The sequence below is a fragment of the Ascaphus truei genome, chromosome 2 (assembly GCF_040206685.1).
Source record: "Ascaphus truei isolate aAscTru1 chromosome 2, aAscTru1.hap1, whole genome shotgun sequence".
Classification (NCBI taxonomy): domain Eukaryota; kingdom Metazoa; phylum Chordata; class Amphibia; order Anura; family Ascaphidae; genus Ascaphus; species Ascaphus truei.
Window position 1 is genome coordinate 61,060,665 of NC_134484.1, and position 26,893 is coordinate 61,087,557.

General features: G+C 40.9%; 1 protein-coding gene across 49 annotated transcripts in view; it reads right to left on the reverse strand.

Moving 5' to 3' along the window:
* Positions 1-26,893, reverse strand: part of RIMS2 (regulating synaptic membrane exocytosis 2) — an 814,155-nt gene that overhangs the window by 218,966 nt on the left and 568,296 nt on the right. For 27 of the 49 annotated variants that reach the window (XM_075582507.1, XM_075582506.1, XM_075582513.1 and 24 more), the window contains 3 exons: positions 26,371-26,418; positions 15,968-16,057; positions 7,913-7,945 (listed from right to left, as the gene is read on the reverse strand). The exons of 9 other annotated variants lie outside the window; for them this stretch is intronic. In XM_075582507.1, the coding sequence (XP_075438622.1) occupies positions 7,913-7,945; positions 15,968-16,057; positions 26,371-26,418 (171 nt within the window). The remainder of the gene's footprint in view (positions 1-7,912; positions 7,946-15,967; positions 16,058-26,370; positions 26,419-26,893) is intronic. 13 more of the 49 variants (XM_075582533.1, XM_075582544.1, XM_075582550.1 and 10 more) reach the window with 9 other exon arrangements.

Consider the following 26,893-nt stretch of genomic DNA (forward strand, 5'->3'; position numbering starts at 1 on the left):
TTATTGGGAAGGGATGTGACGTCATCCAAAGGGAGTCACATGGTCTACAACAACCAATCAGATTGGGGATATAGTTCTCACAATCTAATTGGCTGAACTACCATATGACTGTGGCCGTGTGGGTTTGGTGACGCCATGCTTGAAGGAACTCGTTGACAAAGCGCTGATGCGCAAAACGCGTCTGAGCTGCACATGTATCTTCCTCTGATGTCCCTGGATCAATAAAGGATATTTTTAACAACACCAGGTTCGTAGTCCCCTTTCACTTGCTCTCATAGTGCTCCGCTTTTCCTCGTCTGGATTGTGCTGCCTATTCATCCCCTTCAGCGTGATGCACATGGATTAAGCTGGACAGTCTGCAGATCATACCTGCTGTGAGTACATCTACATTCTTTCAGTTGGAGAGACTGCGTATTAGAAGTGTGTGACTCTAGGGAGTTAGTCCAGGACTTTTGATAGGATAGTGTGTTCATATACATTCTATTTCTGTCTACTGTATATCCAGGACACATGGATCATTGACTCCCCACCTTTGAGTTCACATATATACACACCAACACAGTGGTACTCACTCTCATTTAGATGGTTTCTGTCTACTACAAGTGTTTCTTATTTTTAAGGATGCTGACATATGAAGCTTGAGCACTGACACAGAGAACTCTGTTTCTCACTACTAATTCACCCACAATAAGCATGGTACTGGTGATTAACCCCTTCATTGCCTTAGAGGTTAGCCGCTAAGGTAATGAAGTTGACTTGAAGTACATTTTTTATGCATCTGATTCATGCCGGGGGTCTCCGGTGCTGATATTAATGGATATCAGCTTCAGAGTCTCCCGGCATCAATCCGATGCAGGAAAAATTTATTTTTTCTAAGTGCCGTCTCGTCGCTTCTCGGCAGTTCTCCCCACTTTTTTGCGGCGATGCGATTCAGAGAAGAAATCTCAATTCTAGAGCGGCGATCAGACTCGATAAGCTGATTGGGGCTACTAGAATTGAGCGAGTTTGAGACTGCGATAAGTGGCGATAAGTGGCTTATCGCCACGCATTTGGCGATTTTTTTCCCCCCCCCAGAAAAAAATTTTGACGAAAATTTCTAGAATTGCCAAAATATCAGCGCTTACAGAATAGCAGTATGCTTTTTTGATGATAAGCTGCCAATAACCGACTTAATGGTACTTTTAAGAAACAACCATATAATAAGTATAGCAACAATATCCCCCTATCCAATTTTTCAGGATGTGTTCACTACAATGCTAAGGAATAACAATATGCATTGTTTCACTTTTACATTAGCTGGCGGGGGACTATACATCTTAAATGTCTCATGACATAAGAAGTCGGTATCTCCTGACCATGGTGGTTCCTTCCTTCCCCAGAATGATCAGTTTGTTCAACTGTAGCCAGGTCCCCAAAGAGTCCTCCCGGTGGTGTCAGAGGCATGGCGCCGCCATCTTTCTTATGTCCGCATGGGCGCGGAGGCTCACGCATGCGCAGACGCGGCGGCCAATATAGTGAGCGCGAAGGGGCAGAGATGGCGTTCCGTAGTGCAGGGACTCCCCAAGGTCGCGCAGGCGCAGTTAAGCATAGCGGCGGCCATTACAGCTTCGCACAAGCGCAGTGAAAATAGCGCACGTGGCCCCAATGCTAAAGAGGTCCTGAGTGGACTACAATTCCCAGCAGCCTCTGGGGACTGCCCTTTCACCCACATCACGTGCAGCCAGCCAGCAAATATGGTTTGCAGCTTCTCCTGTGGGAGAAGGATACAATGTTGCAGAGACCACGCTGGAGCTGGGAGAAGGAAGGGGGAGGAAGTGTGTAAGGAGCAAGTGGCTTCTTACACTAGGCCTTAGGTAGGGACCCTGCCCTTAGGTGAGTAAGTCTAGTCAGTGACACAGCTGCAGCTGCAGTGCTGTGTGCTCTGACAAGAAGAGACAGTGTTGTGTGCAGTGCAGCTAGAGTAGTTGCTTTGGCTGTGTCAGGGAAAGGCCCCTCATAGGAAGAAGGGGGGGGTTGCTTTCTAAGTTATACAGTGTGTGTAATATCACCAGTGCCAGTTGCACGTGGTGAACTGCCAGAGTCTGGGATCAGACAGGATCTACAGCAAGAGATCTTTTGCATGCAGGGGCTAAGGGTAGAGGTATACCCCCAGGGCCCAGTTAGTCCCCTGAGACACTAGTGGATACTGTATGTTATAGGGTCTGCCTTAAGACAGGGACTCCTTCACCATACTCAGAGAGAAAGAGGAATGCTGCATGACAGTGCCTGACTGTCAGTACAGCGTGTAGCAGAGACTGTGGTAAAGGATCATTCCGGCTGGGGATCCCTCCCCTGTGGAGTCAGCGTGTGTATCCATTCCTGCAGAGAGCCGCGCAGTGCGGCGTGGGATCACTGTGCGGTGTTGCTGAGTTCCAAGGATTATCCTGATCAGGAGCAGTGATCAGGGAGGTAGTATAAAAGTGCCCCACCGGGCCCCAACACAGGGAAGCGCTATCCCTCACACTCACCTTATTGTTGTGGACACTCAAGGGATAAAGCACATCATTATCAAAGGGACTGAGTGTGATGTGATGATGGACATGTGGGTGAGGGGATGGTATGCATTCAGGGTGATGCAATGTTATTCCTATGATGTATTGATGTTATGCAAAGAGAGTTTCATTGAAGTTATCGTTCATGCTCAGTAAATACTGTTTATTCACATTGTGTGTATTTACTGTATGGTTGTTCTGGTGAGGGCACACTCCCACCACGTTGGGATCCCTCATCAGTGGGGGCGCTGCACTGAGTGTAAGTATATACCCCAGGTTCCCCGTGGCGGAAGCTCAGCCCTCCTTGTTGCCAAACAGGTACAGCACCACACTGATAGGTAGTCAGATACACCTACCCACCTCAATCTCACTTAGGGTGGAGGAAAGAGGGCTACACAACTATAAATAAGGGGGGAAAATATTAGGTGGGGAGAATTTGCTACTTAAATAAATGTATAGTAATGCGAATAAAAAAGTAGGGAAGCATTCGTCTAAATAATAAATAGTACATGCAGTAAATTAAGGAAACATAACAGCCTGATTAAAATAGAAATCTGACTTGGGGAATCTGGATATAAAGATAGTTCCAGTATTGCACTGTTCGAAAATACATAACATCTTCACACATTTACATTAGTAAAATGCAGCTGCAAAACTGTAATGTTTTCTTAATTGGATCAAAACTACTATTTGATACTTCCTTCTCCTGCTTCTCCACTTTACACAGCCCTACAAGTATTTTCTGTTAGACATTGCAGTAATATTTTATATTGCAGAGACTAATGTACCTTTCTACCATATGTACGAATGAATGATACTCCTCCCACTGGAGAAAAGAACGATGCACCACCGTATAAGAAAATAGCAGCAAAGGCTGAGGTGATGACTAAAAAAAGATTTATTAGAGCATAGTAGTGTAGTTCTGGCGGATCCTCTGACGCGTTTCACACCGAAGCTCTTTGACAACGCGCTTCGGCGTGAAACGCGTCAGAGGATCCACCAGAACTACACTACTATGCTCCAATAAATCTTTTTTTAGTCACCACCTCAGCCTTTGCTGCTATTTTCTTATACGGCGGTGCATCGTTCTTTTCTCTGGTGGGAGGAGTATCATTGGTTCCAGTTTGCTTCCGGTAGCACGCCGGGTTGCTGCATTAGCTGATCAGTTCAGGCACCGCTGGTCATAGACCGTTCACCGGGACGGAGGAGTTACCTGGTGGTTTGCGGTGTGCCTGCTCGTCGGAGGATTACATCATTTATAGGCTCGGCTCGATCTGCTTCACAAACCGTGAGTTTCTCTATTTTCAATACCACTAGAGCTCTGGTGAGAGCCAATTGTTAGGAGAGACTGTTTACACTCGCGAGTTCCTACTGAAGACTAGCCGTGACCCCATATACATATACTCAATATATGAGCAGGATTCAGCAACTTCACTGACTTTTCGAGTGCCTGATTGGTGAACCTTTTGGTTTCCTTATACACACATACCATATGTATGATATTGAAAAGAGGCAATGATTGATGGGAGCTTTGCATTACATTTGTGACATACAGTAACATGCAGATTTATAAAAAAAAAATATATATTAAAAGTTTTTTTTCTTGTACAAATCCTTTAAAGTTAGATCAATATTTTTCAACTTAAACATCGAATTTGTGGTTAAGAAAAAGGATGTCAGTATGTGAAAAACAGTGAACAAAAATAAAGGATGCATCAGCAGGATGCTGCAAATATATTTGAATACAAAACCCAGAGCATGTTATACACCCCGCCAAAGAATGCCAGGGGTGAAAATCCGGGGTAAGACAATTGGAGCATACATGCATACTGTATAAACATTTACCTAACCTCAGGAATAGTGTTACACTATATTTGATTGTAAAAGTACTACATTATCTATGTAGCAAATAATCTTGCTTGGTGATATACTGTAAGTAATGGAGTGTACAAATGTCAAATTTGTAGGTTACTCTGATGCAACTTAAGCATTTTTAGTTGAAGTAACAGAATATAGTACTACAATATATAATGGAATTAGCGTGTTATATAATGTTACATCCTTTGGTTAATGTTAACAAGATACAGTGTATGGCAGTCATTAAGAAAGTATGTGTGTATGTATATGTATCAATCTTTGTAATGTATTTTTGCACTAACATATTGTTTATTTATTTTGTATTTCTCATATTGGTATTTTCATAGCTGCATGCAATTGAGCCCCCCACAGACTATCCACAAGGTACAGTAAGTCTGTTTTCTTTTATATGAACTGTGGGGGGGGGGGGGGGTCTTTTTAAAATATTTGGGAGAGTGGAGGTCTTTTTATAGTGTATTGAGGGGGTCTTTTTCAAATATATTGGGGGTGGGGGTCTTTTTAAAATGTATTTGGGGTGGGGTCTTTTTAAAATGCATTTGGGGTGGAGGTCTTTTTAATATGTATTGGGGGAGGGGTCTTTTTAAATTGCATTGGGGCGGGTGTCTTTTTAAAATGTATTGGTGTGGGGGTCTTTTTAAAATGTATTGAGGAGGGTGGGGGTCTTTTTAAAATGTATTGGGGGCCTTTTTAAAATGTATTGGGGAGTGGGGGTCTTTGTAAAATGTATTGGGGGAGTGGGGGTCTTTTTAAAATGTATTAGGGGAGTGGGAGTCTTTTAAAAGTGTATTGGGTGGGTCTTTTTCAAATGTATTGGGGGGTGGGGGTATTTTTAAAATGTATTGGGGTGGGGGGCTTTTTAATATGTATTTTGTGAGGGGATTGAGTGAGAGTAGGGTAATTGATGGAAGTAAGTTGGGGTCGAGTGAGAGGAGAGAGGGGGGAGGGAGGGAGTGAAGAAAAGAGGGAGTAAGAGTGAGACACAGGGGAGAGAAATACATGCGAGGTAAGAGTGGGGAGAGTGATGGAGAGGGAGTGAGACGGAGGGGAGAGAAATACATGGGAAAAGGGTGGGAAATAGAGGGGGCTTGTGAGGTGTGAAATGGGGGGGAGGTCTACCAATACCACCGGGGGGTGGGGGGGGCAAACTTAACTCTACTCCTGGGCCCCGGGAAACCTGTCTGCGGCCCTGTGTATGCCTTCAGTCTCCATCCATTTGTCTTTAAATCCTACAACTAGAATGAAACAGTAATAGGGCAAAGCTCCCTGCTTCTTGGGGGCCATGTATCCGTGTTCTGGCTAAAAACAACTGGAGCAAACCTCAGATTGATCACAGAAGAAGTTATTTTGCCTGGCAAATTTGGTGCCATTACTGCCAGACTTTTACAGCTGGGAGACTTGGATAGACAGGCCCACATATCCCTGTGTCTGACTGACGCAATGCTTTCTGCTGAACCATTTCCCTGGATTTATTTAATCTGGTGAATCATTGTCCCAGATTTATTTTATTTGCATCTTCGCTTATATTGTAAAGGCATAAAGTAACCCAAATTCTTGCACAATATACAATACTTTACTCAATAAATATTTGCTTTGTGTAAATAAATATGTAAATAGCATAACATTAAGTCGTACTGAACACATTTCCACACTTTACTGACATTAACAGTGTTGGATCCTAACTGCAGTACTGATCGAGCAGATACTGTACATTCATTTTCTGCATAGCAGCAGTTTTCTCGGCCCTGCATACAATTATATATAATGCTCTACCTAGAAGCTATTACTGTACATCCACATGAGTATGATAAAAAAAAAAAGTACTTACGATGTTAAAATTTATGCTCAGTATACTGTATAATTTGTATATTGAGCCAAGAAGAGTAATTGCAAAACTGATTCTGAACATTTACTGCTTCGTTGCTTTATGCTTTTATGACAATGAGATTAATAGTAAAGATGCACAAATATAAGAAATTCTTCCAGTTGTTACTAAATATTAAACAAACAATTATATGCAGCAAAACAGACAATTAAGCTCAAAAACCTTACACTTTCGTCTCACTAAATCCCATAGATATACATATTCTTTCCAGCCCCTTGTTGAGGCGCAGCTCCAAATGTTCAGACTACCCAAAACGTCTGTGCAAAAGGTATCCAATGTGGTACAGTACATCCGGGTGCGAAAAAACTGGGGTACATTAAATGGGTCAAAAACCCTCTCTGCAGTGGATGACGTCACTTACTCCATACTAAGGGAGAGATCCTCAGCCCGTATGGAAAAGAGAAACAAAAGTGAAAAAGAGAACACAGCGTAAAACCATTTACTGATAAAAATAAGTAAAAAACCTCATACATTTCACTCACAAGTGTAGGTGAGTATAAAGCATTTAGAGCCTATAAAGGTCGCCCCGAGCCTTCTTTGGGTGCGGTTGAGATATTGGCGTTCTCCCAGCGTGCCACTCTCCGCTCCCACAAATCACCTCTGCCAGCAACCCAATCGTCCGCCGGTGTAGAAGGGCTCCTCAGTGCTTCCCAAATACAGCTCCCCAATCGTTGGAGCGCTAGGAGAACACCAGTACTTCAACCGCACCCAAAGAAGGCTCGGGGAGACCTATATACGCTCTAAATGCTTTATACTCACCTACACTTGTGAGGGAAATGTATGAGTTTTTTTACTTATTTTTTATCAGTAAATGATTTTACGCTGTGTGCTCTTTTTCTCTTTCGTTTCTCCTTTCCATATGTGCTGAGGTTCTCTCCCTAAGTATGGAGTGAGTGACGTCATCCACTGCAGAGTTTTTTTTACCTATTTAATATGCCCCAGTTTTTTCGCGCCCGGATTTACCACAAATAATTATAAATGGCCGAGGCAGAACTAGGTATTTTTGCGCCCAGGGCAAGCTCCACCTACTGCACCTCCCCCCATTTATAGAACCCCTTCTATCTTCCCGCTTTCCCCCCTTTCTTTTTCTCACTCCCCCCCCCCCCTTTCTCTCTCTCACTTTCGCCCTTTGCCTTCTCCCCCCAGCCATATCTGTGGAATGGGGGGGGGGGCGGGGGGTCCGTCCAGGCAGCAGAAGGGTCCAACCAAGTGTCTGACTTCCGGGATTGGGCCACGGGGGAGAGCCCCTTTCCGCCACTGGCCCCTTGTCATGGGGCTTGTCTACGATAGCTAGATCTCTGTGCCCATTCTGCGCCCCTTACCTGGCTGTGCTTTGGGCAGCTGCCCTGCTCACCACCCTAGTTCTGCCTCATAAATTGGCATCATTTGTAAAGTGAAAGCTTTACATGTCCAAATCGATACAAGCTCTGCCATTGACTTCAACACTGAACAAAATATATCCGATCCCTCCCATTTTGTTACTCCTTATCTATTGTTAAGGCTCTTCCCTTTTAGTGGAAAATAAGAAAAGAGATAAAGAACATGCGATGAAAAGATAAAAAAACACAGACACATTACAGGACAAGGAGTGAAGAGAAAGCAAAATTTTCAAGAAACAGACCTGAGTTTCTTCTCCGTGGCGAGTCCACATCTTCTGTGATCACATCGTGTAATGACAGACAGAGACAAAGGAGATGGGAGTGAGTGAGTGTACTCGGAAAGTAGCAACGCACGCTGAAGGAAAAGGATCTCGAAAAGGTTTAGAAAAACTTTCAGGGCACAATTCATATACAGACAGATGGCACAGAATGAAAACCAACATATAAACACAGGGACCAGAAAGAGAAGTTTGACACGTAAAAGAAACTTGGAAGAAACGATTAGACAGGGGATACCAAACGGGTCCTCTAAATCATTTTGGAAAAAGTACTAAATTAACAAACAAAAAAAATCATACAGTATACGACTCTCTGACACTGAAATAGTGGAAACCCATGAAAAACCACTGGAACAAAATACTGATAGGAAAACCCAAATTACTTGCCAGAGACTTTCAGCATTACATCATTTATCTTGCTGAAAAACATACAGTATACAGTACGTTGTTTGTTTTGTTCTTGATTGGCAGTCAAAGTAATTTATAACCTCAAGATACATCAAGGACAATCTAAATCTAATCTATTTTATTTCTGCATTGTGCAACGATGCTAGTTTTAGTTTTCTATGCACTGCTTTCAAAATGCTCAACTATATTTTGGGAATAAACAACGTGCTATTATGATAAACTGACTGAAATATCGCTTTTTTTTTTTAAATATGAGGCAGTGTCGCTAAAAAATGAATACCCAATCATTGCTCACAAGTTAGCAGTATTTCTAACAGTAGTTCACCCAAATTATTCCTATGTATAATCAAATCGTTTCCTGATCATAACAGCTAACTACACTAATTATTAATGTGCTTTATTAGTTAATAATGGCATGGCAACAATGCTTGAGCAATTAATTCCCATATCTGGGCTACCTCTTTACAACTCAACTATTAGTGCTTATCTAACACTGTGTTACCAAAGTTTATGGTTTACTGATTTGACATGCTTTTAACCAAAGTATACATTGTACTGTACGGCATTGGACATAGTGCAGGCGCGCACGTGCGACGGAGCGCAAGGAGTCGCGCGTGCCTGTCGTCTGAGTGATCTGTGGACTCAGATGCGCTTGCGACGGGGGGTCGTGGCCGTGACATCACCAGGCTGGTTCGCCTTCATTGGCTGAACCACTCATGTGACATGACCGTGACGCGAAAAAACGAAATAATTTAACTCCTCAAAATCCTTGAGCTTCCTCGCGTGCACTATGGCCGGCCCAATAGAGCTACTGTATTTTGTTTACGCTGCTCCCACTATGGCCGCAGCCTAAGAAGTTTAATAATTGTTGTCCTGAAACTTCCACTCGGGGCTCTGAGCTAAACGATGGGGTCCATGTAATAAGCAGTTTTGGCACCCATAAATATAATTAGAAATTACGCTTCTGTGGGGTTATATACTAAACTGAGATTTCTCAATCTGCGCCATCAGTGTCAAAAAATCCGTGTTTTCATATTTTTGGCGGGGCTGCACAGAAATGGTCTGCACTAGGGGTAGAGATGTTAATCATATCTAGAACGATTTTGTGTGCCCAAAAAATGAGAATGTGCATCAAAATTGTCCACCAAGTGTTAACACAGAGTTATGTTTCTACGTATTAACCAAAAGTGTACAGGTATTTGACGCAGCATGGATGCTTCATTATATATACATTATTTCCACAGTATGGCTATTATAAAGGATCGGGCATTAATAATTAATACTTACTAACACTAGTTATAAATAACACAAAATTACACATAATAACATTTCTATTTAAATTGCATCAACCAGGTATTTAAAATGATGTAATGAGTCAAAATGTATTTCAAACCAGGAATTACGCTTTATACAGCTCAACCCCCTTATAACGCTGTGCTTGGGGTCCAAAGAATCACATTGCGTTATAAGCGGATCGTGTTAGAAATAATGTACAATTGTGTGCAGTGTACATTCATTCATTGTAAAGTATTCATAAATACGAAAATTGGGAGCCACGCTTGCATCGCGTTATAAGCGGATCCGCGTTGCAACCGACCGCGTCCATACACGACACATTTTTGTGAAATTTTGTAGTACATTTTAGCACAACAATGTTGACGCACAGAAATAATTAAAATATGATCTTAGTACGTAGGCACCAAACAAATAACCTGTTTATATAGAAATATGTTGCATTCACATGTATCCAAACACATTGCTTATTCCTACAACTTGTTGTGAAAGCTTATTTCAAGAAAAAGGGTTTTATTAGATGTGAAGGCCCAGATAAAGAATGGAAAAAAAATGTTTAATTTTATTGGTCGCTATCTTAATCACCTTTCTAAACATCCTGACAAAGATGGCTAAGAGCACAGAAGCATTACTTATACAAGAAAATATTAATGTTTGCATCAAGTGAGATATTTAAACAACACTTTGAACTGAGATAGCAGAGATTGTAGATCCTGCTTGAGGCTTTGAACAAATTGGGGTCTACTTATCAAAGTCTTTTGGCTGCAAAACTGGGGCACAACTGTGCAAAAGTGCTGCACCAGATTTATCAAAGAAAAGGGTTTCCACTGCTTCATATGGGATGCATTGTTTGTGATAACGCTGGTGCGGTGTTTGCGCCACTTTCATCCTTGTTTTGCAGCTTTTAGACTAAGATAAATACAAAGTGAGAACTACCATGGAGAGAAAGAACACAAACATAACAGCTGGTATAAATTGTCAAACATTAGACATGAAGTGTTAGGTACAGTAGGTCCATGGCAAAAGGAAACACCTGTGTTTTTGTCAGCATTTACAAGAAATTAGACATATCTCACTATATCTTCCCTGACAAATATTTAACAAATAAGTGCAAAGTTGTTTTCTTTACAAGCAATTCCTCTTACTCTGCAATAACTTGGATTCAAGTTGCATAACTGCCCATTGTATAGGTCATCCAAACCCCAAGGACAAAGCCATGCACTTAAAACAGCACTCCAGGTTGCATCGCTTGCTTTTGTTTCAGGAGACGATTGAAGCAGGGGGTCTCCAAAGCTGAACCCTGTTAATTTCAGCTCCAGAGACCCCCTGCTTCCCGAGATACTTACCTACAGTACATCGGGGCGTCAGTATCTCTGCAGCCAGGGAGCTTGTGTGCCTAATGAAATGGTGGCTTTAAATGTCCTCCGTCCTGCGAGCCGGTAGGAAGCTTTGATGTCATCCCTTGCGGCTTCTTACTGGCCCGCATGACCAGGCCCTTCACATTCCACAAAGATACCGCCACCCTCAATGGGGGTAAGTATCTCGGGAAGCAGCGGGTCACTGGAGTTGAAATGAACAGGGTTCAGCTCCGGAAACCACCTGCTTCCATCTTTTAACAGAAAGGCAAGACATTAAACCTGGACTGCTGCCTCCAGGGGCTTCTAAACGTGCCTCCCATTCCCTTCAACCTGACTGGATACAACTCGCACAGTATCTGGGGTACATGGAAATTGACTTCATTAGGGCACCATTCTCATTCCTCCTGCAGTGTTTGTCTCAAAGACATTGTAAGCACAATAATAGCCATTGTTCAGGTAACCAAACATAATATTGTTTTGCAAATTGTCTTAAAGTTATTAAACCTAAAACATTGTAACATGCAATGTTTGCATCAACTATTCCCAACGGTGGAACCTAATACACTTTACCCTGCAACAGCATTGATTCAAATAGAATTCGCTCTCACAAAACTTCCAACATTCTAGATTTAAATTCAAATAAAGAACCAGAAATATTAAATATGGCAATCTAAACACTGAAAGACCAAACAAACAAAGTGGAGGTCACCGGTTGGCCTCCCAAAACCGAAGTGAAGCATTAGAATAGTGGATTCATCTCAAAACAAATTAATATTTTCACAATTCTATCTGTTTATGTTGAGATACAATATTGAGTTGACAACCAAAAAAAGTTTTGCAATGCCTAATAAATAGCTATTTGGGCAGATTTGGGACTATGTATCAAAGCCAAATGGGAATAATAATGGGGCAAACAGAAGGATTTCTGTCTTCGATACATTGGATGCAGATTGTACACATTTAGGCTGGTTACATAGCCCCTTTGTGATATATCTACTCAGGGAAATAAAGTATACTGTATGCCCTGCATTGTATCTTTTGCTGAAGTCATTTCTTTAACACATACTGTGCCTCCTACTTCCTTCAATTCCCATTGACCAAACCTGAAATGAGTTTTACACACACGTTAGCGGCATTGGCAGGATTTCGGTTTTACAAGCTTTGAGAGGGGCATATTTATCAATCTCCAAAACCAGAAGTGTTGCAACTGAATTGATGCTGGACAAATATTTGAGCATATGTAAATATATGAAAGTGTTCAGTTTTTGCTCTTACTACAGTACTGTACATTAGTTAGTTAAATAGTTAGTTAATTGGGGAGTGGTTATATAGGATAAGAGAAGCTCTGCAGAAGTTAAATAATGTGCATATTATAATGGGCTACTGTAAGTTCTCCATCTGTTGCAGTCATTTCTCTCCCCATCTTCAACAACAATACAATCTGGATAACCAAATATAATAACAAAAAAGTTTCATAAATTTGACACCGATGCTAACAGATGGAATAGGAAATATGATACAAGATGCACATTTTGTGAGTTTAATATATAGCACCTTACGCCAATAACAAAGGCCCCTGTGAGTTACTACGAATGCAGAGCAAAGACGGATGGGAAGCCGTGTTAGTCCTTACTTCCGTAAACAAATGACGGAGAGGGAGAAGGTAGTATGACAGCTTTTATTGGACCAACAAGGAGTTGATATGTTACAAACTTTCCAACCTCTGTGGGTCCTTCACTGGGTATGAGAGGTTGCAAAGCTTGTAACATATCAACTACTTGTTTGTCCAATAAAAAGTATCATACCCCCTAGTCCCTCTCCCTCCTTTGCTGCTACTAATACAGAACGACCTAGGCAAGGATCAGTGGGGATCATTATATATACAGATGTAGCAAAACGATCGCAGACCGGATGGATTAATGCCGGCGATCCAGAAGGTCGAGGCAGACACTGTCTCCGGCACCGTGGCCGCGACACTGGGGACAGTAAGTCTTGCTACGTCTGCAGGACCACATTTACTAAACACTGTCAAGGCATAGGACTTTACAGCTTAGCGCCATTTAGCAAATATGGCCAGCAGTCGTTTATAAAAGTTGCAGGGACACACACATAATATACACTTTTCAAACAATTGGAAATCACCGAGATACAAACAAATCTGAAATAAACAATGTTACTGTAAATGAAATGCTTAGAATTCAAAAGAGGGATTTGTAGAAAATAAAAATGTACATTTTTACCGCACGGCTTTCTGAATTTAGACTATCACTGTGACACTACAGGTGTTAGTTACGTGGGCTATTTTATTGCTCCTGGCTGCAAAAAGGGATCAAAACTTGTGCAATAAAAAGCACTATATTTATCAAGGAAACCTTAGGTTTATTTGTCCTGGTTTTGCCCCAATTTTCAGCCAGGAGACTTTTGACATAATCCCCCACATTTTGTTTATTAGTAAACAAGTAGTATGGGAGAAATAATTAAAGGTTCTCATTATATCAGTGTCTCTGATACGAGGGAGCGGTTTCTTCTGCTGAAAGTGTGCCACGGACCCCTTTTCCTAATGTTACTTTGATGTCTCAAGTGCTTATTCCCATTATGTGTTATATTATTATGTCACGTGTATTACTGCTGTGAAGCGCTATGTACCTGGATGGGACTATAGTACGGTATATAAAGATATACATAAGAGGCAGATCAGCCTTATGAAATAAACAAGGATGTACTTCTAGAGAACGCTGGATTAAATATTTTAAATAGTGAACGAATAGGAAACTGGAATTACTTTTGCAAACACGGTAATTCTTGTATGATTAGAATTGTAAAGAATAAAGTTTATATTAAGGGTATGAAATGTAAGTTCGTCGCCATTTTTATAGGGACCTTGGTGATTGTAAACCCTGATTAACTCACTGTATTTCCCCCTTAGTTGGGTGATATAATAGGAGATCCTTATGGAAACAAAGGTTGAGAAACACGTTATTAACACTAATCACACAATGGGGATTATTTACGAACGTTTCCTGGCTGCCAAGGAAAAACAGCAAGTGCTTTAAATGGGGTGTCTTTCTATTGATGGAGTAAATACATGCTGGTTTTTTTGCCCCGGTTTTTCCGCCAGGAGATTTTTAAATAAGATAAATAGACCCCAATGAGGCTTCTGTGTATATTGCTGTTACCTTTTTCAAATTATTGTCCTCTTTTTAAAAAAATAAATAAATAAAAAAAAACGATATTACCAATTGTTCCAGACTTTTATTTTAAACGTAATCATCAAACCTATGCTTTTGCATGGTTATGCCTTTCAGGATTATATTTAGCCACAGCTTAAAAAAAAGGGTAACGCTCATTTTCCTAAACAGCACATTATTTTTGCACCTTTATTGTAATCCTATAGAGCTACAGAACCTGCAATACCAAAAGAATAACACAAGAGATTCTAAAGAAAAAAGTCCTTACACTGTTATTAAAACGTAATTTTGCATTTATCTTCATAAGCTCATTATCCCCTTTTTTTTGTTGTTGCTGTATTTCTTTCACATGAACAATAGACGCACGGGGCAGATGCACTACATGCAGAAGTACTGAATGAGCTGTTTTGCTCATGCTATTGTCAGTGAAGTGAACTTAGATTGCTGAAGCAAAAATACCTGCATGGTGATATGAATCAGGTCAATAGCATCAGGCAGTTGTTACCACTGTTTGTGGTGCAACCACTGCTGGATACTTCTCTTAACAAACCAACCCCAGGTAGAGAGGAGGGATTTACATAGCCTGTGTTATGGAATGGCACACAAGCTAGACCAGGAGTGGCCAACGCCAGTCTCCAAAGGCCACCAACAGGTAAGCTTTTAAGGATATACCTGCTTAAGCACAGGTGGCTCAATCAGTGACTCAGTCGTTGAATGAGCCACTGGTGCTGAAGCTGGGATATCCTTAAAACCTGACCTGTTGGTGGCCTTTGAAGACTGGCGTTGGCCACTCCTGGTCTAGACGTTGCAAAAATTAGTTGGACTACTTCCAATGTATTTGTTCCTGCACAAAGCAGATAGAAAGCGTTGTAATTGTAGACGTCTCACAGAAGCGGAGGGTTATTTCTGTGTCAGACCCACTGCACAAGAAAACATTTAATCAGACACCAAATCACCATTATTCATGGATGAATTGGTACCTTATTTTGACACCCCTTTGGTGTGATCATGTAAAATATACATCAAATGTTTTAAAACAAAATCAGCCAATATACAATTAGGACATGCCAATCACAAAGTATAATAGTAACAAGGATCAACGCATTGCATATCAGGTTGTGGAAATGATCTAATTGTGCAAAGATCTCGCTCGTTAGTGATCATCATAAAGGTGCGTCGACGAGTATTCTAAAACTTGCCTTAAACTTGCCTTGGAAAATCTGGGGCTATCACCAACAAGACCCAGGTACATGCTGGGTACATGCTGGGTTCATGCGGCAAACATTTCAGTGACATTTCTGCAGAGACTAATGACTCATCGGATTGACACAGCAGGGGTCCCTGGCAGTCCCATTCAGCTTGAATGGGACTGCCAGGGACCCCCGCTGTTAATCCGATGGGCCATTAGTCTGTCTGCAGAAATGCCACTGAAATGTTGCAGCATGTACCCAGGATGTACCTGGGTCTTGTTGGTGATTGCCCCAGATTTGTTTTAGAATACTCGTCGGCACTACAATATCACCCAATATTTGTGTTCCCTACAAAAATCTATATTCAAATTATTATGGAGTTTGGATTAGAGCTATTTTTCTAAACAGGGATGATACACAACACTGAGTTAAAGGGTCTCACTCTCACAAACTAAACCTAGACAATTCACACCAAAGTGAAAAAGAGGACACAAAGAACACACTCATTACAAAAGCATGAGCTTTCCTTCCGATTGTGTTGAAGTCTCATGCTTTTAGGTGGTTTTCCAAACCCTGACAAACCTGGCTCAGAATGGTGTTTCTTTGTCGGCAATTGTTTGTCATCAGTTATTGTACCATTCACCTTTCTCTGCTGGTCTTCCCATGTAACTTCTAGCATAAACCAAAAGAAATTAAAACTCGTCAGACACAGAACATTAAGTGTACATTAAATAAAACCTCACAATACTGAGGGGTGCTTGATTTACAAAGCATGAGAGAGAAAATCCCGGCTTGGCATAACTATTAAATTCAGAGTAATAAATATATAAAATATATGTATGCCTATTTGATGTGCCTTATCTGTGGAGTATTGAGAAATCATTCCTTAATTTTGAGAAATAATTAAAAAAAAAAAATAGTAATAGAATTATGCAACAATATATCACTTATGGGAAACGTGTTATGGATAGAAGTTTTCTATGTTCTTTTGGAATGCCTTTCCAAATAACGACTACTAACACAGATACAAATACTTTGCATAAAAAAGCAGCACTTACAGGTATCTGAGCACTCGTAATGCTAAACAGCATCAAAATTGGGCCATAAAGCATTTCTTTCTTAATCGCACTGCATTACAAGTTTTCAATGTTTTTTTTTTTACGGATAGTCTTTAGATTGATAGCATTCACATTTCTATCCTGCAACCCGTTGCTGACGGGTGTTTTACCTTCTCCAGTTAATGTTTGGGGAATAACGTGTCAAGCTCATTTTGTTGACCCCTAACACGAAGATATAGATATTGTACAGGTACATGTTTTTCCTTCCATTTTGAAGTTTTGATGGCTCTAACATTTTGGGTGCCAGCTTATAATTGTTAATACAAATAAATCTGGGAGTAGTGGGTAGTTTGGGAATATTGCATTGGGGTTTATGCATTTCCATCTCCGTGTCCATAATTGTTCCCCCTTTGCATTAAATAATACAACTCTGACCATCCTCTCAGTATCCACATCAAGTGTGAGGACCGTGTTGCACAGATTTCTCACGCTTGGTGCATATTGTAAGTCATGTTTTAGCTTTTGCTGCGCTGCACTCTTGGTTTAAACGATGCATTCATGTGGATTGTTTTCCTCTATGGTCGTTAAAAATATATTTAAAATAAAACATAGAAAAAATGCGGATATTGCGTCAATTTAGTCTTGCCTCAATGAACAGATGTATATCAAGACTTGCTGTCCCCAGGCAGCGTGGTCCAAGAAGTAAATGCCTGCCGTGCCGGAGACATGGTCTTCCTGCTTACACGCCTCCAAATGGGCCTCCCTTGCAGCAGTAATCCTCCGGTGCTGTGACCACCACCGTCATATGGCAGTAAGGTTTGCTACATCTGTATGAAGGATTTTGCTGCCAGTTTTGCGCAGTGAGCTCCAGCTTGTGAATCGGGGAGTGTCCATAGGGGGAGTCACATGATACAGATTATACAAAGATGCATCAAACTCTGCGTCTTTGTACGTCCCTTTATATCTTGTATTTGCATTTAGAAAGATCTGGCAGGTCGCAGGTGGCGTAAAATGTTTCTGGCCAACAATTTGCGTCAAACGTAAGAAACACTTTCCTACATTTGACCCAAACGCGCGCAGAAAATGGTGCAACAAACTTGTATTTGCACTTTTTTGACGTTGATACATCAGCCCCATAGTGTATTTCTCTATATGAAAGAAGGACTGTACAGTATCTATAAAGTATAAGTGATTGATGCAAATATAGCCCTGTAATGATATCATGATAATGACTAGTTTATACACGAAGCACCATTGGTTTAATAAAAAATCCTATTTTGTTCTAGTGCAAAATGTATTTAAGTTCTCCATTGCTTTTCTCAATCTCTTGCATTTTCCCATCTCTTTTTACTCATACTATTTTCCAGCCCATTCTCAAGAATAACACCCATGACCCGACGTCCCCTTCAAACTATCACCCTGCTTCTCTTTTGCTTCTCTACCTCTAAACATCTGGAATGTCCTGTCTCTTTATATTCGTCCCCTCCCTCTCTTTCACCCCTCATATACAGGTTGCTACTAAATGTTGCTATTTTTTCCTTGGCAGCATTGCAAAGACACACCCTATCCTTCGTTTCTCAACTGCTAAAATACCAAACACGCCCTTATTGTCTTCCCTATTGATTACTGAAACATTCTTTTATCTGGTCCCCTTGGCTCACACCCGCTCTCCTTTACAATCTACGCAGAATGCTGCTGCTGTTAGAGTTATCTCCTGCTCTTCTACAATCACACAGGCTCCTGACCTCCTGAAATCTCTCTGCCGGCTTCCTATTCATCTCAGAATAAACTACAACATTGTCTGCCTTTCCTCTAAGGCTGCACAATCCTTTGCATCTCCATACTGTATATCTCAACTCTGATCTATCGGTAAACCCCTTTCACGCTCAACCCAAGGATCTCTCATCTTTGCACAATACAGTCCTCTCAAGTCTTAAACGTTTTCTCACTCATCTCTCCCTCCCTATGGAACTTCTCTTTCAAGTTTTCAAGCCCAGCTGAAAATGAACCTCCTAAAAGAAGCAGCTCATTCAAATGTTTACACCTACACCACTGACTCCAAATGCACTTAGCTTCCCTGACTTGCACTTTTATGAATTCAATGCACTTTTACTTCTACTGTATCTGAAAGTCTCCCAATATATCACTGATTGTAAGCTCTTTGGAACAGGGTCTCTCTTCGCCTTATGTTGTCATTCCATTCCTGCTCCTATCCCCAGTGTTTGTACTTTTCTTCCCTGTATTGTCATTTTCTAAAGCGCTGCGTACACTTTTGGTGCTATATGAAAAGACAATCATACATACATACATACACTTTTTTTGCTCAATACAAAACTTTAGGAACAATTATTATGCAAGTAGCAGAGATATAAACATTATTTAATATTGTTAGCTTTCGAAATCTGTCACTCGATAGAGTTGCATACCAATATATTATGGCCCATGTTTACTAAGCAGTCCTATGACGGATGACACCTTCTCACCGCAGACCACAATGAAGTGAATGGACCATAACGTGTCTTATGGAATAGTGCCGCTTAGTAAATACAGGTCAATATGAAATGACTGCAGAAGTGAGGATAGACTGGTGTGAATCAAAGGGGGAGGAACATAGGAGGAACCAAATCAAGAGAACAGAAGTTCCAAAATGGGTCAGAGGGAAAAGAAGCACCAAATATTGTTAAAAGTATATTAACCTCATTAACACTGACAACATCTGCAAATTGGGGTCAGCAAACAGCAGTACAATGTGATAAGGCCACTGTGCAAAGAATGATAGCATCACAAAGGACCTCCCTTGCAATGCTAAAAATGTGATATATATTATATATCAGATACATACACACTATAGTTGAGTGAGTGTTGGTTGAAATCTAGAGACAAACAGAAGAGTTTTATTGAGGGTATAAGATAGAAGCAGTTAGACTGAAGAACATAGGGTTTCAGAAGTACCGAGTATTGCAGAACAGGAATTATTTAACTAATAAACCACAATATATATATAGTGATGCTACAAAATAGTCATTAACGTATAGGCCTGGAGTCATCACAGCATGATCTGCGCAATTCCTCCCAAATCAGCGATATCTGCTATTGCCTTTAATGACAGGTATGTTAGCCCAGACAGCACTTTGATGACTCCTGGGCATTGTGCTTTGCTAGATTCACTGTGGCTGTAAATATTTGGAGAATCATCTGGGGCACTCTTGGAGGCCCTTCTCTCATGTCAACAGAGACCACCTCCGCCAGAGCCATACATGTAGATCCTCTCCTGGCCACCCATACTATAGACATTCCCATGAGCCTCTGGCCCAGCCAAAGAAAACGCAGATCATCTTTAATGAAACATTATCTTCTCAGTAGGAAGCCTGTAAAACGGCCTCTCCTGATCTCTGCTGCTGTGTTCCCTCGCTTGATAATATCTTCAGAGTTTTTTTGCAGGGCTGAAAGGTGTAATCTCATCCTAAATTAACAAATACATGATATAAAGCAGCGGCAGATGGCTACTTTCTCACCCAGAATGCCCTGCTAGTCTTATCATCAATATATATATATATTTATATATTTATTTTTTTCCCTCCTCTCCCACACCAAAGTGAGGGCAGTGACATCACACTAATTTGTCATCTTTGTCCGATTCTATTCTACCATACTCTTTTATCCCAGGCAGCAGGGATTTATCAGAGGGAAATGTGGGTTTGGAAAGGGTACGGAAAACAATTTATTTTCAAGGTATAGTATATTGCACCATTAAATGCAGAGAACAGACATGCTCGCATAGGGATTCAGCACCATGGTTATCTGAATGTAGGATTTCAGAGTTAAGTGCATAGGTGGACAGTGAGAGAATGCTTTATACTGTATGCCAGGCCAAGCAGATCTGTGCTACTAATTTATGTAGTGTTACACTGTCTCAAATATGTTGGATAAAGAGTGCTGGAAAAGGATTTTGTAAACGTCTGTTCATCTAATATTAATGGTAAGTCAGGATCACTAAAACTAAAAATGTTATGTTATAACGGTGCCGTTCCATGAAGGACTATAATAGAATAATGGGTTTAATAAAACATTTTCAAACATTTTCTTTAAATAGTTTGCAATGTAGAGGTAGATTTTTCCAAACTCGATAACATATCAAGAGTAAAGGAAAGCCTTTCACTTGAATATCTAAACACCAATATATGTGTAAACTGAGTGCAGAACGACCCTTCAAAAACAATATGCTTGCTCAATTTCTAAGTACTGTGTATATGTATTAAAGCAGGATAGGAAATATCACATATTCCATTACTATAAAAGGCAACACACACAGACACAATTATTATGGTACAGAATAATAATAAAAAATAGGCATTTTTAGCATGTGTGAGCACTTTCTAGAAATAGCCTGGTTATGGCGATTTACTAACGTGCAAATGAAGCAGTGAAATCTATTGAGGGTGGAAACCGTGGAATTTGTAATTATGTAAGTAAATAAATCAATATTAAAATTTTCTATGTATTTTGGGGAGCTGTTGCATTATTTTCTACTTTTGCGGGTACATTCGATTGGTAGGATTTAGGTATAATCCTACCAGGCAGTTCCAGCACCCACTCCTCATAAGGGCAATTGTAATCCAAATATACATGTTGCTTGTGTACCCTCTCTTATTTTGCGTTGTACCTACAAAATAGAGATTATACCAACCCTTTTAATTTTTCAGCAATGAGCTAAAACAGCCCACACAATTAATCTGACCCCCAGTTTGCAATACAAAAAATGCAACGATAACAAATGCTAACTAATTGACAATCACTGATATTTACTAACTGTGTACATTGTGCCCTCTTGTTCTGTTTGTTCTATATTTTGTATAATAATTAGTTGCGAAAGGTACCGTCCCACTCAGTGAGCAAAAATATATATTTTTAACAATTTATCAGTTTTATTACCATCAAAGTAAAAATATCACTTATTTGCTTCTGGTGTAAAAGTGGCTAACGTTCTGTCTTAATTCTAAACTTATTTGGTACTGTAACTACAGTATTATTCATTCCCCTTATCTCTTTGACCAATGATTGGAGATAATGTGAAGATGGTAAAACCCTCCAAAGTATTTGGTTACTATGGTGACATTGGTTTCAACATTTATTAATAAACACTTATACTTTTTGAGATAGTGTCAATCACCTATATTTAACCTATTAACTAGGACATTGCCATTACTTTATTTTACAAGTTACGGTCTCCTTACGTGGAAAGGCTTTTACCATTAGCATGTCCTTATCTACGGTGTCCATTTTAGGACATCCTCATGTGTTATGCAAAACTCCCTCCTCCTTGCTCCTAAAATCCCTCCTTCAAAGCTCCCTCATCCAAAACTTCTCCTCCTTCCTCCTAAATTCCCCCTTCCCAGCCGAACTTCCTTCTCCACCCTACTAAACACCCTCCTCCCCCTTCCCAAACTCCCTTCTCCAAGCTCCATTTTAGAGGAGGGAGTTTTGAAATAGGGGAGAGGGAGCTTTGAAGGAGGCAGTTTTAGAGCCGAGAGCACTGAGGAGGGAGTTCTGAAGGAGGGAGGAGGGGGAGGAGGGAGGAGGGGGAGGAGGGGTGAGGAGGGGGGGAGGGGGAGAGGGGTGAGGGGGGGGAGGGGTGAGGGGGGAGGTTGAGGAGGGGGGAGGGGTAAGGAGGTGGGGGGGATTCAGCAGGGAGAAATTAGTTTTGGAGGACAGAGGCAGGGAGTTCAGAGTTTAGGAGGCGGGAGGACACTTTTGCATGACACTCTCAGATGTCCTAACATGGACACCATACTTCTGACATTCACTAAATAGTTCCAGGTTTTCATGAAGTCTAGTGAATGTCATGTCGTCACTTGCTCACTTTTAGATGTAAATCAGAACTGCAGCTCATGTCACAAGAGAAGGACTTCCTATTACAGTAGGTTCCAGGTAGCAACCATGAGATCACTAGAAATTGGACAAATTTGTCAAAATTCTACAATTCATGAATATTTTGAAGCATAAAAGGGTAGGTAGCCGTGTTGGCTCTTCCCGATGAAGGACCCTGAGAGGTTGGAAAGCTTGTAACACTGTAGCAACTACTTGTTGGTCCAATAAAATGTATCGTAGCACCTACTCCCTCTCCCTCCTTTGTTACTGAATATTTTGAAGGAATTGTCGGGGTCAAAAATCTGAGCGAAATTCTCCAAACTCATCGCGCGAATATGCTGCCCTGGTTTTTTGGGATTTTTTTTTTTTCATTTGTTTTAAAAAGAAAATAATAATAATCATTTGAATTTTAATTCACACATTTGTCATTTGTATTTAATTGAAAATGTTAAAAACTCGATTTTTGCTTATATTTGAAAATAATAAATGGGGCGTTTTTACTGCCAATGAAATTTTTGGCAAAACATTTGTCCAGCTCTAGTGATAACGACACAAGCAATCTGTGCTTATCCACATTACGCCACTGAAATGGATCAGATGTGTTTAGTAAATCGAAACATAAATCCAATACTCCTTTACCTATGGCAATTTTGCTACAGAATAGGGAAATAAAAAATATTTAAAGAATAAGAAAAAGAAACCCAATTTGGGTACTCTGCCAGCAATCTGTATGATTAATGATAAAGATAAAATGTTGTTATTTACAAACCGAACATTAAAATAATGGGTGTTAAAATCGAAGAGTGACGCGTGCTTTTTCTTGTTCAGTATATACGTATATACGTTTAGCTACCCAAGAGCACCACCACCTCAAAACAATTTACAGCTGATGCAGGGGTACCCACTCCAGTTTAAATATAAAATATATACAGATGTAGCCAGACTGCCTGTCCCCAGCGCGCCCGCGGACGAACACGCAAAGGTCTGTTACAGTGTGTGCGGGGCGATGGATCTGCGTGGGGGTGCAGATTGTGATTTTACATGTATCATATAGTTATTCATTCATATTCTGAAATATACTAAAGCATTAATAAAATACTACATGGGTTTTAAGTAGCAAAGGTGTGACTGTGCCGGCCTTGCCCGTTTCTGCTGCTAAGGATCTGTTTTGACATGTTTACAGCACAAGACGGAAATCTTTACTTTTGCTGTTTCTACACAAATCTTTGAATGTGCCAATCATCTATCCCTTAGGTGCATCACGCACACATTATTATAGAACATACATCCAAATGAAAGGAAAGGTGTATGTTTTTACAGGAAAAGAGATAAAGGCTAACAGGTCATACCTTTGCAAAAATAATAATAATATATTGATTTAGTTTCGCTCACTTGGATTTGAGGTTAGTGGATGGGATGGTAGATATAGCGCTGGGGTTCTCCACATATATTTCTTTGTAGAGTCACGGGGTATTCATCAGACTTTTGAACCAATGGACACCTTCCCTTAATATTATGGTAACTAGTTTCCTGTGGCAGTCCTCCAGCCTCCCCAACGGGTCAGGTTTTCAGGATATCCCAGCTGCAGCACAAGTGGCTCAATCAGAGGCTCAGTTGAAGACTGGGCCTCTGATTGAGTTACCTGGGCTAAAGCTGGGACTGACTGAGCCACCTGCGTTGATGCTGGGATATCCTGAAAACCTGACCTGTTGGGGGGGGGGGAAGGGTGGAGGGGGGGCTTGAGGACTGGAGTTGAGCAGCCCTGTCCTACAGTATGTATGGACTAACCAAAAATGTAATCCTTGGGTGTTGCTTGTTATAACTCTATTGTATAAACCATAAGACTAGCAAAAAAGTACAGGTGTAACCCCCATTATTGCAACTCTTGGCGCTCTCCCGTGGGTTAGTGTGAACCCCCTCCTCTTCCCCATGCCCCGCCTCCTTCTCACGCGCGGCCAATCCAAGACAATGGCCACTTCTCCCGCTGGTGCCATGTGTGCGCCCAGCAGCGTAGCACGGGTTGCAACAATGTTGGCTCCATCTGTATAGTTCAAAACTGTGAGTAGCACTCGATTCATACTACAGACCTACTACGGACATTATACAGTACATCTAGTTTCCATGCAATGAATCCACAAAAAGATGATATAACTAGAAGAATGCCCAGGGTGGAGTTTGTAAAAATATATATATAATAATTGTAAAAACTGTAAATGTTGTTATCAAATAAAGTAGTCACTGTATATTGCTGAATTACCAAAAATGAATGCTTATTTGCAAGCTGTCTTTTTGATTACTTTTGCACCCTGATGATACTGCACGTCTAACTGGGATGTCTTGCAGTGACTCTCTATTTTGGTGAAATGTTGATGCATAATAATCATTATAGCTCGGTGGGCTAAAATCCATGTCATTGTGAATATTCTTTGAATGATCCCTTGTCACTGCAACTTTGAAATGACAGCGTTGCTCATTTGCCAGTTAAATAAGGAACCCCTGTTATTTTTAGTTGTTGTGCTGCTTGAAGTTAAACTGATGGATTTAGATTTAAAAACAGAGTAAACATATTTTCAGGTAGGAAGCAAATGGCAAAGCCTCATTCACTAGAGCAGGGGTTCTCCACACCAGTCCTCAGGACCCCCACCTGCAGGTCAGGTTTTCAGGATATCCCCGCTGCAGCACAGGTGGCTCAATTAGTCCCTGCTTCAGCACAGGTGGCTCAATCAGTCCCTGCTTCAGCATGAGTGGCTCAATCAGTCCCAGCTTCTCAACAGGTGGCTCAATCAGTCCCTCAAGACTGATCCTCTGATTGAGCCATCTGTGCTGAAGCTGGGATATCCTTAAAACCTGACCTACTGGGGGGTCTTGACAACTGGAGTTGAGAACCCATGCACTAAAGTGCAGTTACAGCTCATAATGCTGTAATGCTAAAGTGAATGTTATTGAAGTCTGCTAAACCACTTTATCAGTTTAGTAAAGGAGTGCTTTCATCCTCCTGTCATTGCAATTGATGTTGTGGAACTGCACCTTTTTATAACCACTGATCGGCAGCAGATAAAAACAGCTATTTTGCGCCCTCTCCTGGCAGAATAGAAGTAATACCTTAAGAAATAAATACTGTACTGTACCTGCCACAAAATTCATTTTTTGTATTTCTTGTTCAAACTCAAAAGTGTACTCCTCACAAATACACTGATAAAATATTGATAACCGAGATGCAAAACATGGCAGAAGTCCAGAGAAGAGTTCTAACATGCACAAGAGAAAGATTTTCAAAACAAAGAATACAAACTGAGCGTGGTAACAGACCACACAACACGCTAAGGAACACAAGCACATGCATGAGAAAAAAAAAAAAAAAAGTAAGGCGTAGAATGAGCGTAGAGTTTTCGGGTTACCCTCAATCTGCTAACTACATCAGAAACTTGCCTTTTCTCCCATTTACAGGCGGACTTTGATGTTTCTCCTCAAAATCTTTATGACATCAAAAACAGATAACGATTAATAATCATTAAAGCTACGTAGTGGACAAAAACAGGCACACAACAGATGGTAGGGGAAATCACAAACTCCATGGCATTATCTCAAACACAAGCACCGTGCGGGGTCTGACACAGGTCTCACACCAAGGCACACTGTTACATCCGCAGTGTCAGGACAACACAAGCCTGGAAGTTGTAGTGACCTTTCTATATGCAAAACTGGTTTCATTATTACACAGTCACAGTCGCAGGCAAAGAGCGGAGATAAGAAAAACTTTAATCAGTGTAATTAAGAGTACGTAGGCCTTCCGACCTTTCTATTTTCAACTCTATTAAAAAAGGCGTTTTAATTAAATATTTAAAGTGCTACGAAATGGACATGTGTGTTTGTAACTAATAAGACTGTGAGGCCTATGCATTTAGTGAATCTTTCGCTTTAATTGTATCATTGTCTCGTATTCGTCAAATGTCAATAAGTGAGGAAAACATGGGAGCCTGGGATGTGCCCTCCGGTTTTGTGACTAACTGGACAAAGTCCACTACTAAGCGAGATACAGCAGTCTGTGGCGAGACCAACCTGTGTCCACCTCTGACCCCTGCTCTTCAACATGCTGACCTTCCTCTTCTTCATTTGCACGTGCAAGGCAAAGAGAATGAGACAAAAACATGCACGTTACATCAAATCAACAGGACAAACAATGGTGCCACACACATGAAAAGCCAGGCAGTGGAAATAACGTGCCCCGGTGTTATTAGCACATCTGCGCTGTTCACCTCCACTTTGAACATGCTACAGTACATGTTTAATAAGGTTTGTGGACCTTAGTATATAGACCACACAACTGGAGATGGTGTGTTCTTAAATGAGTATTTCCTATGCCAGTAGGTGGTATAAAGAAGTTGAATAAAATGTAGTTATTGATTGTGTTTAAAAACACATACAGTACACCCACTTAAAGGAGCAGTCCACGTGGGCACATTTTTTTGGTTTGTTTTTTAGCATAGGATTGAAGCAGGGGGTCTCTAGAGCTGACCCCCATTCATTTCAGCTCCAGGGATCCCCTGCTTCCTTGGACACTTACCTTTATACGGGGTGCCAG